Genomic DNA, 15,000 nt, shown 5'->3' with positions numbered 1-15,000 from the left:
GACTTTTGCCGTGATAGAGGCTGATGCTGAGTCTGAGAATGAGACCCTGGGGGATGCTGAGGAATGTGCACAGCAGGAAGCCAGTTGGGTACCTGAGAATTAAAGAATTAGGTGTCAAATGTCAACCTGCACAACCATGAGCAAGTCCCTGGGTGGCAAGCAGAACCCCCACCCACGAACAAATTTTGAATACAAAACCAACCCTGTAACAGCCACTTATTCACAAATCAATGGAATAGTGAAGAGTTTATCTCACACCTGCACTTGGAGCAAGGCTGGAACACCAAATGGCCGGCTGTCGACATCTTTGTTGAGCTGCAGGCGACCAGGGGCCCGGGCGAGGTTCTTGAGTTGTTGCCTGAATGCTACCAAGCCTAGGGAACAGATTCACAAGGCATGATGCAAGTTTTTCATTTTTATCAACCACTCAAATGTCCATAATAATTCATGATACAAATATCCACTCAATCTTGTTAATAAAAAATGTGGAATAGCTATGTCATGGAATTGAAAATATTTTTATTTGGCAGCAAGCTTCACAAAGTAAATAATAAAATTCCCTGAATAAAGATTTTAAAATTATCCTTGTGGAATTATTTCTCTACTTCAGAAAAGCCTCAGTCAGGTGACCCTCAAGACAGCCTGGTAGTTACAAAAGAAACACCATGTGAAATTCAGCCAGTACGATCTTGATACTCAGAGAATTTTGAGGCAGAGAATGAAGAGGCTATTTATTTGATCATCCTATGTCTCCTTTACTCACCTTTCTTTACAGATGTATCCGAAGCTCTGCGGCCTTCCCGAAATCCCACCGGAGAGTGGTTTTCTTCGTCCCTCTCCATTTGGGCCGAAGCTTCAGTAGTCGGTAATACCTTCATGAACTCAGCACAAGGTCCGGGAATGAATGTGCTTGTGAGGGATGGAGGCTTGGCCAGGGCTATACCTGGGGTAGCTGACTGAGGTACTGCTGTACTGCAACATGTGGCAGGGGCTGATGGCTGCTGTTGCTCCGTTGTCATAATCGGTGCTGTTGCCAAAGCAAATGTGAAGTTTGGGACGTCCCATGATGGGGAGAGGGCTGGACCCATCGTTCCCGAACTCGGTAGCTTCGAGTTAACCTGAGCCAGGCTTGAAATAGTCTGCACTGGACTTCGTGGACCTGAGCTCAGCTGGATGGGACATGCTAAGGTCTGTTCCAGAAAGGGTGCTGGAAGAACAGGGAATTGTGTTATGCTGGGAAAGAGGAACTCCGAAGTTGAATCCCCACTGTCAGAATTGAGGCTGCACAGAGATGGGTTGGCCGAAAGTGAAAAAGATGGGCCTGGGAACAAACACGCAGCTTGGTGAGGGATGCCACAACGGAAATCTGAAAAGTGAAATGGCAATGTGGAGTGTGCGGGACCTACCAGAGGTCTCGTAGTGGTGCATGGGGCTTTTCCAATTGGGTAGGCCAGACGTGACTTCTGATGAAACATCAGGTACGATGACCTCTGGTACTTCCATTTCAACACCCTCATCAATGGAGGGTTCCAGTGCGGAGCCAAGAGACGAGACGGAGCTGATCTTCCGACGCCGTACAGGAGGAACTTGCTCCAGCAAACATCCAGTTACCTGGGGCAGAGTGGGTGTGGAACTTTTATTTTCATAATTGGATTTCTCTCACATACTCGTAACATCAACAGGAATGCAAGTGGTTTGATGTTCACTACCGGTCAAAAGTTTAAGAACACCCCCATTTTCCACTTTTACTGAAATGTAAGCAGTTTAATGTTTCAATGTACTCTGAAATTAAAGCAAAGAACAAATAAACAATTGCAGATAAAAAAGAAATCATGGAATCGTTTTGTTGAACAAAATTTAATCTAAATTTTTGACTCATCAAAGTCGCCACCTTTTGCAGATATAACAGCCGAACATACTCGTGGCATTCTTTCAACAATGGAAATCAAATATTGTTCGGATAGTTCTTCCCAACACTGTTGCAGAAGTTCCCACAAATGTGTTGCACTTGAAGGTTGCTTTGCTTTCACTCTTTTGTCCAGTTCATCCCAAACCCGCACGATGGGGTTTAAGTCTGGAGACTGTGCTGGCCATTCCATGATTTGAAGCCTACCGTCTTGTTATTTTCTTCTAAGGTAGATCTGACATAGCCTGGAGGTATGTTTTGGGTCGTTATCTTGCTGTCGGATGAACCCCTGACCAACTAGACGTAGACCAGAGGGTATTGCATGGCGCTGCCAAATGCTGTGGTAGCCATTTTGGTTCAGAGTGCCAGTCACTCTGTGCAAGTCACCGACTCTGGATCCGGCAAAAGAACCCCAGATCATCACACTTCCTCCTCCATGTTTGACAGTTGGTGTCACACACTGAGGAACCATCCTTTCGCCTACTCGACAGCATACAAAAACCTTGCGTGATGAACCAAAAATTTCAAATTTAGATTCATCGGTCCACAAGACCTTCCAGTTTTCAGTAGTCCATTGCCGGTGCTTCATGAGCCAGACAAGCCTCCTCATTTTGCCATCTAAGCAATGGCTTTCTTCCCGCCACTCGACTTGTCAAACCTGTAGCTCGAAGTCTTCTCTTCACAGTTGAAAGTGAGACTTCCTTGCTTCGACCAGTGTTAAACCTGTGCTTGAAGCTGCGATCCTGTGAGCTGCCTATCATGCAAGCTGTTGACTCTCAGAAACTTGTCTTCTGATTGTGTTGTGGCTTTGGGTCTGCCAGATCTCTTCCTGTCAGAGTTTCCTCCAGTTTCCAAATGCCTTCTGATGGTGTAGGAAACTGCACTCACTGACACCTTGGCGTTATTTGCAGTTTCTCGAAGGAAGGACCTCTACTTTTAAAGGTTGTTATGGTTTGTCTGTCTTCCTTTGTTAATTGTTTTTTTCTCACCATTATGATAGCAATATACTACTTCCTGCAGTGTAATATTGTCCAAATAATGCTTCAGAGGGTGCGGCAACACAGTCTGTTCCAACACTGCTTTTATACAAACAGAGGGTTTGTAACTAATGAACAAATGTTGGGACAACTGCAGGAATCGTTTGCATCAACTTTCAAGGCTTAATTTACTTCCATTGCTGCAGAACAGCTGCAGTTGCTAACCCATTACTTGTTCCCTGAAAAGGGTCTTTTTTAACAACTCTGAAATTTACATTTTTCAGTTTTTGGTCACCTAAACTTTTTTTTTTAACCTCTGGCAGTTTACCGCTTCGCTTTGTACCATTTCAGATTATTCACTGGACTTGAACTGCTTAAATTTCAGTAAAAACTGGAAAAATGGGGGTGTTCTAAAACTTTTGACTGGTAGTGTAAGTGAAGTGCCCTGCCACCACATCACAATTTCTAATGTTTTTTGTCCATTTCATTATTATTCTATATTTTTATGTTTTCTCTTGTGGCTGAGCCTTGACTTACCTGGTCTGGGAATAAAATAAAAAGGTCAAACATTAACTTGTTCACGAATCCATAGATGACTCTCACTTCATTCTATTCAACAATTTCTTCACTATCAGAGCAAAGTGGCTTTGTTCATTCTTCATGAACAGAGTTCAGTTGCAGCTCGGTGCCGTTCTTCAATCACTCTTATAACATCCATAGACTATATTACCTCATTCTATGAACATTGTGCAGATGTAACATGAAAGTAAAAACGATTGATACTATGGTTTGGGGAAACTCAAGCAATGAGGGTCCTTTGTATGGACGAACCGGCCGCAAAAATGAAACTTTCTCAAGCCACATGTTACGTTTGAACCACACGACCTTTCTTGCTCTCACTTCCAAATCAAATCAAAATGGTGATACCCCAATGGAAAACCAATTTCCTGCCAACCAATTGAAAATAAAACAAAAGGTATTTTTCACAGATTCACTGGGCAGCAACAAGAACAAAAAACTTTTCGTCTGCTACTCAGGGAAATGCAGGTGTTCTTGGCTAAATCTGGCCCGCTGATTTCAAATTTGTAGTCAGAATTTAGCGAGTATGTCAGCTTTTCAAAATATGTATACGTATGTATTAATGATACCCAGCATGCGATATTAGATACTTTATTATTGTAGATCACCACATTGTACATCTAATATCATTGCTTGGTAATTACTTTCACATCATATTTAGATAACAATGATTGATCTCCGTGTATAATGTGTAGTACACAAACCAAGAACATAAACAAGTTGCGGAAAAAGAAGTTAATAAAACATTACAACATGGTACTCTTTGGAAGGGTGTAAACTTAAGGGAAATCTGCCCCATTGTGAGTGATTCAAAAACAACACTTCAAGTTTACACTTCCTTTCAATATAGTCAGCGAAGACACCGTTCAGACGTATTCAGAAGTGTGTGAGATACTTGCTCTTGCGTTTGTGTGTGGAATTGGCCTCCCGTTGTCGGAACCAACAGTAATCGCCCATCATGTTTGGGTTGAACCGGCCTTGATACCTCCTTTCCATGACCGAAATGTCTTGGTGGAACCTTTCGCTATGCTCATTGCTCATCGTTTACCTCACCCAGATTAGGTGGGAAGAAATCAACATGAGAATGCAAGAAGTGCATTTTAAGAGACATCCGACAACTCCATTCACTGATAGGCCTTGAGAATGTTGTCCACCAATTCCACATACTGTTCAGTAATGTGACGGTAAATATGAGGGTTATGGAAGCCATTATCGTCTTGATCCAATGCCCTTACAAAGTTTTTCATAAGGATTAGGGTTAGTTAAAAATTGTAATGCCGCGTGGAAAATTGTATTTAAAATTCATAGCTTGGTCAGTTTTCATCCATTTTTAATAATATAAAGTGCATTCTAAAGCTCTAAACCAGTGGTCCCCAACCTTTTGATCCCACAGGTCGCATTCACTACTCCCAAGGATGTTGGGAGCCAGAAAAAAAAATCGAAGAAAAAATTGAGAAATCGATACAACGTTTGGGGTTTATTGGAGTATTGTTTTTTTTAATTAATAAATTTTATATGTATTCGATCGACCGATTGTTCACGCACTGTAATTCTGAACAAATTTCCGATCAGGGTGTAATTAATTTTAAATACTGCCGCAAGATGCCGGAAGGTGAAATCAAATTGATTTGATTCCTCCCGGCGGTAAGCGGCAGTAGCCAGCAGTGGCATTGTGTAAACCCCTTTAAAATTGCTACATGGAAATGTGTTTTGATTGGAAAGTCCTCGCGGGCCGCATGTGGCCCACGGGCCGCAAGTTGGGGACCAATGCTCTAGAGCAATAATAATAATAATATATGATCACTCAAAATCACCCACCAGAGCAAGCTACTGTAATTGGACCATATGTGTCACTCAAAATCCTGACGTGCTGAGAAAATTTCTGACCAGATTCAGAATCAGTATACTCAATTTAGTCTACAACATATGTTTCCACCCCAGTAGCAAAATCTTTGTTGTCCAGTTATGAGACATGGTAGAACTTGTAGATAAATCTTGGCTGACAAGATTAGGAAACTGCACTCATGAGTCATGATTCATTAAAAGGACACTTGGCAATAACACTATGTATGTGGAATTTGAACCAAAGATCTAAGCACGATGAGCCAAGTGCTTGGATTGGAGTGCAAGACAGGCCAACTCTAAACCAGGTGTTTATGCAAATCATGTGAAAATGTTCAGTTTTGAGTTGATGTTGATGAAACAATCATAAAAGGAATGAAGGAAAAGTGCGTTGTTGCAATTAGAGCTGGCATCTCAACTCATATAACAACTAGAGAGTTCATTAAACACCTTGCAGTCCTCAGAAACAAGAAAATAGTCCGGCGGATGAGGGGAAGAATCGTGCACTTTTTGATAAAAGCATCAGACTTGATGCACATAATCAGGCCGTTCCAAACAAAATTAGATGTGCCATTCCAGTTTTTGCCTATGATGGCTGTGGTGGCCATCTTTCAAAATGGCCACCACCTAATACTAAACGAATATATAACTCAGCAACAAAGAAGCCTAGGATCCTAATTCTGGTGTCTCTGTATAAGTTTTTGGGGTCATGGAATTCAAAGAAGGCAATGTCGAGTATGTGTAGCCACTTATTGTACCACTTTTTAAAGATAAATACCCTTTTATAGGTTGTGGAGACAAGTTTGGAGGTCTTTATATTGCTATTTTACATTTATGAAAATATGATATAACCAGTACCTTGGTCCTGTGTGAAATTTAGTGTGTTCTGGACCCGCCTGCTTTGTGGTTTCCCACACTTATTGTTTATCTGCTGTTTATCCGTTAGCTGCTGCCATCTGACGGAAAATGTTGGAGTCGACATGTGGTTGCCGACTGGCCGAGAGCCTCCGTTTATAGTCCATAATTTTCGGTAATTATTTCGGTCACGGAGATGTGACAGTGTCACATGTCGTGTTTGCTTTGTTGTGTATATTGTCGTGAGTGTACTGATCGGGTGTGGGGTATGTACTTTACCCCTGCTTCACAGAATTCTGACATTAAAATGTGGATGGTGAGAGTGTAACCTTATCCCCATAACCTCGCAGGCTCCCTTGTGCTCGGGCATGGTCGTGCTGCTGGATGCTGGTTTGTTCCTGTTGTCTTTTATAGAGTTTGTCCTCATTATCCTTGTGAATGGAAAATACGTTTCGTCAACCATGTGTTGTGAAGCGTTTGCTTGATTGATGGGTGAGAACTGTGATCCCTGTTATGTGTACTAAGTGATGATATTTAGTTTATTCATCCCCAGAGGGAATTAGTGATGACGTTTACTTGAATATGTTCATATCGTTCAATATGTTCATAATCCAACAGCATTTATCTTAAGTCAACTCGAAATGTAAACCCGTCCCATAGTTTGCATATCTTTCATACGTGAGCACCGAGTCATCATAGTCTGTGTTTGGTTCTAAGTAATTGATCATTATTCAAGCTGCTGAAATTGCTTTATTCTATTTATTGTTCTATTCTCTTTCTTCAGACAATTACATGTACTACTTTAGTACCTGCCACAATTGTAATATGGATATCAAATAGATCCATGAATGCTCAGAGCCAGTCTTTTCCTCATGCTTTCCCCATGTTATAATGATGCCATGAATTTGTAAAAAAATGAAGTAACTCACGTTTACCTTCTTTCCAGGTAATATGATGGCATTGACAGTGAAGCTTGTTGACCCAAGGACGCAGCCTGCTCCTGTCATCATACAAACTGACAGGTTGAAATGTTTCGTTTGTCAGGAGGACACCAATGAAAAGCTTTATTGCCCAGCTAATTTCAAAACGCACTGACATTGGGGCAGGTTACACGAGCCTTGCGGATAATTTAATTGCCTTCCACTCTGCTGGCCACTTGCCCAACACTGTTTTCCTCACAAGTTGGAAGTGGCTCTTGGTCTATGGGGAGTCGAAGTTGGTTGTCATGTTTGGAGGACTCCACATTGAGGCCGCTGCTTTTAATACAATTGGATATCTTCTTGAAGGCAGTGGTTGAACATCTGCAATTGTACATGCAGGGGTTGTAACAGCTGGCACAGCAAACTCATTCCTTAAAGGAGCTCACATCACCCGTACACGGCGGGCCCACTAGGTAACAGCATGTGCCATCTACCAACCTCTGGAAGAGGCATACCAGGCGTATGTGAAGTCTGCGGGATCAAGTGAGACGAAGAGTCTTGAGGAATGGTGTACTGTCCTGATGGGAAGTCAACCTATGTTTAAACTTTGGTGTATGATGCTGGTACAGCTCACCACCTCCTCTTTGTAAGATCTCTCTGGAATGCTGATTTCCATTTGTATATCCAGTCGCTGACAAAGTTTGTGCACTGGTTATTTGCTCTCGACCACTTCAACTACGCACGGTGGATACCAGTTCACCTCCGTGACATGTTGGCTCTACTTCAGCAGCATCCTCTGGTCTACAATGAGTTCATGAAGGGACACTTTACAGAAAAAAAAAGACCAGCCATGCGTTTTCGAAACTAGCATTTGATCAGGCACATGAACAAAAAAACAATGCTGTGGTGAAGGATGATGGTGGAGCTATTGGCTTGACTGAGTCTTCTGCTGCTCCCCAAAGGTGGATGGTCAGTGGTCCAGAGATGGCACGCCTCATAACGGACTTTGAAGCATCAGTGGATCAAGCACTGTGAACCCTCAAGGTGCGCTACCATGAATAGCGACCAAAGGTGCAGAAAGCATTCCAACAAGATGTCCGGGCATTAAAGTCTGTCATAGATGGTTATGGCAATCCTTTTCTCAAAGAAAGTGGTGATCTGCTCATTCTGGACATACACAAAATCACAGATCGGTCAATTGTCATGTATGTCTCTGCCTCTCTGTGCCTCTCTGTGCCTCTCTGTGCCTCTCTCCCTCTCTGTGCCTCTCTCCCTCTCTGTGCCTCTCTCCCTCTCTCTGCCTCTCTCCCTCTCTCCGCCTCTCTCCCTCTCTCCGCCTCTCTCCCTCTCTCTGCCTCTCTCCCTCTCTCCCTCTCTCTGCCTCTCTCCCTCTCTCCCTCTCTCTGCCTCCCTCTCCCTCTCCCTCTCTCTGCCTCCCTCTCCCTCTCTCTGCCTCCCTCTCCCTCTCCCTCTCTCTGCCTCCCTCTCCCTCTCCCTCTCTCTGCCTCCCTCTCCCTCTCCCTCTCTCTGCCTCCCTCTCCCTCTCCGCCTCCCTCTCTCTGCCTCCGCCTGTCTCTGTCTCTATCTCTGTCTCTGTCTCTGTCTCTGTCTCTGTCTCTGTCTCTGTCTCTGTCTCTGTCTCTGTCTCTGTCTCTGTCTCTGTCTCTGTCTCTGTCTCTCTCTCTCTCTCTGCCTGTCTCTGTCTCTGTCTCTGTCTCTGTCTCTGTCTCTGTCTCTGTCTCTGCCTCTGTCTCTGCCTCTCTCTCTCTCTCTCTCTGCCTCTGTCTCTCTCTCTCTCTCTGCCTCTGTCTCTCTCTGCCTCTGTCTCTCTCTCTCTGCCTCTGTCTCTCTCTCTCTGCCTCTGTCTCTCTCTCTCTGCCTCTGTCTCTCTCTCTCTCTCTGCCTCTGTCTCTCTCTCTCTCTGTCTCTGTCTCTCTCTCTCTCTGTGCCTCTGTCTCTCTCTCTCTCTGTGCCTCTGTCTCTCTCTCTCTCTGCCTCTGTCTCTCTCTCTGCCTCTGTCTCTCTCTCTCTCTGCCTCTGTCTCTCTCTCTCTCTCTCTGACTCTGTCTCTCTCTCTCTCTCTGCCTCTGTCTCTCTCTCTCTCTCTGCCTCTGTCTCTCTCTCTCTCTCTGCCTCTGTCTCCCTCTCTCTCTGCCTCTGTCTCCCTCTCTCTCTGCCTCTGTCTCCCTCTCTCTCTGCCTCTGTCTCCCTCTCTCTCTGCCTCTGTCTCCCTTTCTCTCTGCCTCTGTCTCCCTCTCTCTCTGCCTCTCTCTCTCTCTCTCCCTCTGTGTGTACAACACCTTCGTTCAGGAACGACTCGTAGAATGTACCAAGCCACTGCATCATGATATCAAGAACAACAAGCTTCCCCCATTCAGCACTCCACCGACACGCCAGAGGACGAAAGCACAGGAACTTATGGTGGCACTGAAAAGTGACTGCTACCTCTTCTCTCAGCTCTATGTTGCTTGTCAAGCACGTGATGGAAATCTGGAAGAGTTCTTCTATCATGAGAATCAAACATGCCCTCCATCATTGTCGGATAGGGGAAAGCCGAGACGAGGCACCGAGTCCGACATTGTTCAGTGCCTCGAGGATACAGTCACTGAAAAAGAGCACAGCAGTCCAGATACTGAAGTTGTTGTGCTCGATGGACCTGCCATTGTACATATGTTGAAGCCTGGAACAGCCAAAACATTCTCGGAGTTTGCACAGGATGTCTTTCTGCCACATGTAAATTCAAAGCTCGAGAGAGCTCAGAGGGTTGATGTTGTTTGGGATGATTACAGGTCAGATTAATTGAAGGCAAAAACCAGAGAGAGGAGGGGGAAAGGAATCCGTCAAAGGGTTTAGCCAAAGAATGCAGTACCGAAACACTGGCAAGAGTTCTTGCGGCTCCCTGAAAACAATAAGGAACTGTTCTCATTCCTCGGTAGAGAAGTTGTCAACATTCAAATGGAGAAACAAGTAATCAGCACACTGAATGAAAATGTTGTTGTCGCCACACAAGACACGCGGAAGGTTTAGCCCCTTGTACACATGAGGAAGCAGACAGCCAGATGATGCTTCATGTTGCTGATGCAGCCAGACAACACAAAACTGCTTTCATCTGCACTGTGGACAGTGATGTAGTTGTTCTGGCAGTGTATGTATTTTGAAAGCTTGCAAATGCCATTGACTGCTCCATGGGTGGTGTTCGGCACAGGCAAGCATTTGCACATGTTCTCAGCTCATGATATCTCAACTTCGATTGGGCCTGAGAAGTCCATTGCACTTCAAATATTTCACGCCATAACTGGGTGCAATACCACCTCTTACTCTGCTGGCAGAGGGAAGAAGACTGCATAGGATACATGGAGCGTGTGCCCTGAGGTTACAAGGGAGTTGATGAAGCTGATGGAACAACCACAGGTGTCAGATGCTCATACTGCTATGGATGCTTTGGAGAGATTTGTCGTACTTCTTTATGACTGAGCAAGTTCTTGACACCATGTTGATGAGCTCAGGGTTGACCTGTTCACACAGAAAGGAAGAGATGTGAGCAACATTCCACCGGCCAAGGGTGCTCTACTTCAGCACACGAGACGAGCAGAATACCAGGTCGGTCACATCTGGAGTCGGGTGCTTGAACCAAAGGCGACACCCCCTACAACCAGATAGATGGGAATGGACTTGTAGCAGTGATGGAAAATGGGATGTTCTTTGGAGCAGTCTTCCTGAAGCCAGCAGAGTTTGCAGAGAAGTTATAAGATGCGGTTGCACCAAAGGGTGTCGAACAAACTGCAAATGCACAAACGCAACTCTGCCATGCACAGCTTTGTGTGAATGTGGTGGTTCTTGTCATTAATAGTTCATGTGATGTCTGGCATTTCATATTTGACTGAAAGCTTATCTGACTCATGGCACTTCGGTATCTACAACTACAAGTCTTAATTCAACTTCCTTGTCGTCCATACTTGGCATCATTTTGACTGATGTTATTGTTGTACTATCGTGTTGTATTTTAGTCGTGTAGTAGTTTATTTTACATTTATGAAAAGATGATGCCATAAATTTAAGAACGAAAGCAATATAAAGACCTCCAAACTTGTCTCCATAACCTATAAAAGGGTATTTATCTTTAAAAAGTGGTACAATAAGTGGCTATTAAAAATACTCGACACACTCGACGTTGCCTTCTTTGAATTATATGACCCCAAAACATATATATATATATATATATATATATATATATATATATATATATATACACATATATACACACACACACACCAAGAAGTAGGATCCGAGGTCTCTTGGTTGCTGAGTTATATGTTCGTTAAGTGTTAGGTGGCCATCATCAGAAAAAACTGGGATGGCACCATATCTAATTTTGTTTGTAATGGCCGACTGGTTATGTGCACCAAGTTTGATGCTTTTATCAAAAAGTGCACGACTCTTCTCGACATTGCACCAATCCGCTGTACTAAAATGGGCGGGGTCTGTGAACAACAAATTTGATTGGTCATGATGATGTAAAATGCCATCATAATTTCTTCAAGTACTGCTAAACGGAAGGGGTTTTGAAAGTGCCGAAAAGGTGATTTGTGTTCTACAATCCACAGTGTTTAAGTTTATAATTGAATTGAAATAAAATAAAGATTTTAAAGGATGTAGAAAAAAAAATTTTTTCTGAGTTTACCACCATCGATGCAGCGGCTTTTACACGACCTTATTTAACATGTGACATTGGTTATTCACGCCTGTTTCCTTTACAACATCCTTAAAAACAGAGAGTTTACTGTTTGGAATGATTTTCAATTTTGTTTCATTACCCGACAGATAGACAGACCGAGAAAAAAAATCTCATTCCTTTCTGTGCATGTAGTCGGGACGAATTCTGAGCCAGCGTATTGCTAAATTGCAGGTTTGTTTTCCGATTAGCATTCAAAATATAACATTCCATTGAAAGCAAGTTGTTTCTCAATCATAAACAGACGTTTGTAGATGGACAGACAGAAGTGAACCAATTGCTTAACCCTGCTTCTGCTTCATGTGCGTGGGGTATAAATGAAAACAAAAACAAACCTTTGCGGTTGGAATAAGATCTGTATCGAATGACCATGTTTGTCCAAATTGTTCACTGGACATTCCTTGCGTTTCCTCCGTGCTCTCCCATGGGTCGGGGGCCCTCTGGCCATCCACCCACAAGACAGCTTCGTTCGACAAGATGCTCCAGGGAGGCTGAACAGCCTGGTTTGTTGGTACCAGAGGCACTTGCTCTGGGCCTTGACTGAGGTTTGCTGCAGTGCCAGGAAACAATTGTAAAATCTGGTTGGTCTGTTGGGCAAAGGTGGGGACATCCAGAGCAATTTGGTCATAAATGAGTGCAGCAAAACAACCCCTGTGCTGAATGTCATCAATTCAGTTTACCCCAACAGTAGAATCCTACCTTGGCGATCGATTGCTCAGCAATGGAGCTTGGCCGGCGGGACCTGGTGTCGAGCCTTGATTCCAATGGGAAACTGCAGCGATGGGTTCGGAGGCGCTCGAGCAGGAGTTGGTAAATGGCATGATAATCGTCAAAATTGCATGACTGCAGCGACTGTGGTGGCCAAGAAAGGAAGGATGCAACGAGGGTTACAAGAGGGTGTATGATGCACAAATCAGAAGTGCATCTCTAGTTTAATTAGCTTAAGAAACATTGCTTACAAAAACTGACATTGAAACTAGAAAATAGAATGTGATGCAAATGGGTCAATGGATAACGATCATGCCATTTAGAGATGGCCTGCATCCACCTGTGTTTGATACCAACACACTGTTACGTCTAATCTCAATTACAGATCACAAGAGAGATAAGTAGAAGAGATCACTTATTATGGTCTGCAAAATGATTATCAAAGGGCACATGACCTTTGACCGAATGAACTCAAAATGGAATTGGTTCATCTTTACATCACAGTACATACTTATAGCAAGTTTGGATGAAATCCCTTCATTTGTTCACAAGTTATCGTGGTTAAAAAAACAAAACTATGGCGGACGGACAACCAGAAAACATGACTTCGGCCTTCAGCTGCGGAGGCATTATGAAAATCGTCCATTTAATCCATGCCAGTTTTGCAAAATAAAGAATAATTTCAAATGCAAACGAAGAACAATGCAAAATCATTTCATTAAAAGTATAACCAGTTCAAACTGGTTTCAACCAGTTTCAGTCTTATCAATAGAAAACTAGTTCCGAGGTTGTTTTGACCACAAGTTCGTCTGACCACATATTTTTTGTTCCGAATCACGGTTCTAATGCAGAAACACATGTTTTCATCAAATAGTGCGTATTTTAGATTGTACTAAGGAAAACAAAATGTGTTATACGAGAAATCTTATTCATGCAAAAACGGTCTAATTTTCTGAATAAAAGCGAATTTTAGCAACACATTCGCTTTTTATGACCCCATTTTTTAGTCCAATTAACTATTTTAATGGAGAAACATGTTTTCATCAAATAGTGTGTATTATAGCTTGTGCAAAGGAAACCAACACATTTCACACAAGAAACCTTATTTGTGCAAAAACGGTCTCATTTGCCTAACACAAGCGTTTTTAAAACAATAGCTTATTTCGACTCCATTATTTGTTCGAAATCACTATTCGAGTGCAGTAACATGTGTTTTTCATCAGATAGTGCTTATTTTACCTTGTACGAAACAAAACAACACATTTTACACAAGAAACATTTATGCAAAAGAGATATCATTTGCTTAACACAAGCGTTTTGAGTGAAAGTCCCCTGCCTTACCATACCGTCTTAACTCTCTTCTTCTTTACTCTCAAGCTATGGCTCCTGGTCTCATGTCTACTCCATTGAATTATAATTCATCTTCACTTATTTTATCTCGACCTTTCATTATCTTAAACATCTCTATCATATATCCTCGTAACCGCCTCCTTTCTAGTGAATAAAGCCCTGTCTCCTTCAGCCGCTCCTCATAGCTGAGTCCAGCAAGGCCCGGAATCAATCTAGTAGCCCTGCGCTGAACCCTCTCCATGCCATCCGATGTCCTTCCTGAGCTGTGGTGACTAAAACTGCACACAATATTCTAGATGTGGCCCTCACTAAATTCCTGTACAATGTTAACACCACCTCTTTTGATTTATAATTGATCCCGCTCCGAATACAACCTAAAACTCTCTTTCCTTTACCTAAAGCTACCGAGCACTGTGCTGCCCGTTTACATCCCATATCTATTACCACCCCCAGATCCTTCTCCTGTGTGACACGCTCCAAAACTACCCCTTGTATCCTGTAATCTCTATTTGAGTGTATATGATGTTATATATATTGTTGCGGCCGGGGGTCTGGGTGAGAAGACCACTGGGGAGTGGGGGGGGGGGGGGAAGCTATCTCGGGTTCCCACCACACTTCCTGGAATTGGGGACCGTCGCACACGGATAACTTCGTGACACGGTGGGTCGCTAACCGACCATGAACGCCAATAACTCAACCACGTGACTTTGGGTCCTCCGTCTAAATCGGTTACCTAATTATAATCACGTGACCTAATTACAGGGGGACACACCCTCGGTACGCCTTGTCCAAACCGGGTCACCTTACCGGGTCAGATGCAGCCGAGCAACACTGCCAAGGACAGATCGGCTAAAAGAACGGATCTTGGGAATAAAGTCCCGGCTAGGCTAGGATACGGACCATGCTGGATCAATGAAAGAAAAGACAAAAATGAGCTGGGAACATTTCTACACAATCATTTACTAACAGGCAGGTGAGGAAAGATATGTGGCACAGTGAAGGTAGTTTATTGTTGATGTAAAGCAGGGATAGAAAGAAATGTGTGGTGCATCAACAAAACAAGCAACTTACTGAAGCAGACCTACACTGATATATCTTCTACAATCTTAACTTCAAGCTTGGACTGGTGCC

General features: G+C 43.3%; 1 protein-coding gene across 2 annotated transcripts in view; it reads right to left on the bottom strand.

Moving 5' to 3' along the window:
- Positions 1-15,000, bottom strand: part of LOC147031143 (serine/threonine-protein kinase SIK1-like) — a 94,785-nt gene that overhangs the window by 17,726 nt on the left and 62,059 nt on the right. For both annotated transcript variants that reach the window (XM_085875933.1, XM_085875932.1), the window contains exons 8-13: positions 12,511-12,663; positions 12,147-12,398; positions 1,407-1,611; positions 764-1,321; positions 259-374; positions 1-92 (exon numbers count right to left, since the gene is read on the bottom strand). The exon at positions 1-92 is cut by the window's left edge and continues 34 nt beyond it. In XM_085875933.1, the coding sequence (XP_085732059.1) occupies positions 1-92; positions 259-374; positions 764-1,321; positions 1,407-1,611; positions 12,147-12,398; positions 12,511-12,663 (1,376 nt within the window). The remainder of the gene's footprint in view (positions 93-258; positions 375-763; positions 1,322-1,406; positions 1,612-12,146; positions 12,399-12,510; positions 12,664-15,000) is intronic.

The sequence above is a fragment of the Eptatretus burgeri genome, chromosome 3 (assembly GCF_056783735.1).
Source record: "Eptatretus burgeri isolate ZD-2024b chromosome 3, Ebu_testis_v1, whole genome shotgun sequence".
NCBI lineage: Eukaryota > Metazoa > Chordata > Myxini > Myxiniformes > Myxinidae > Eptatretus > Eptatretus burgeri.
This window is presented reverse-complemented; position numbering and strand designations above follow the sequence as displayed.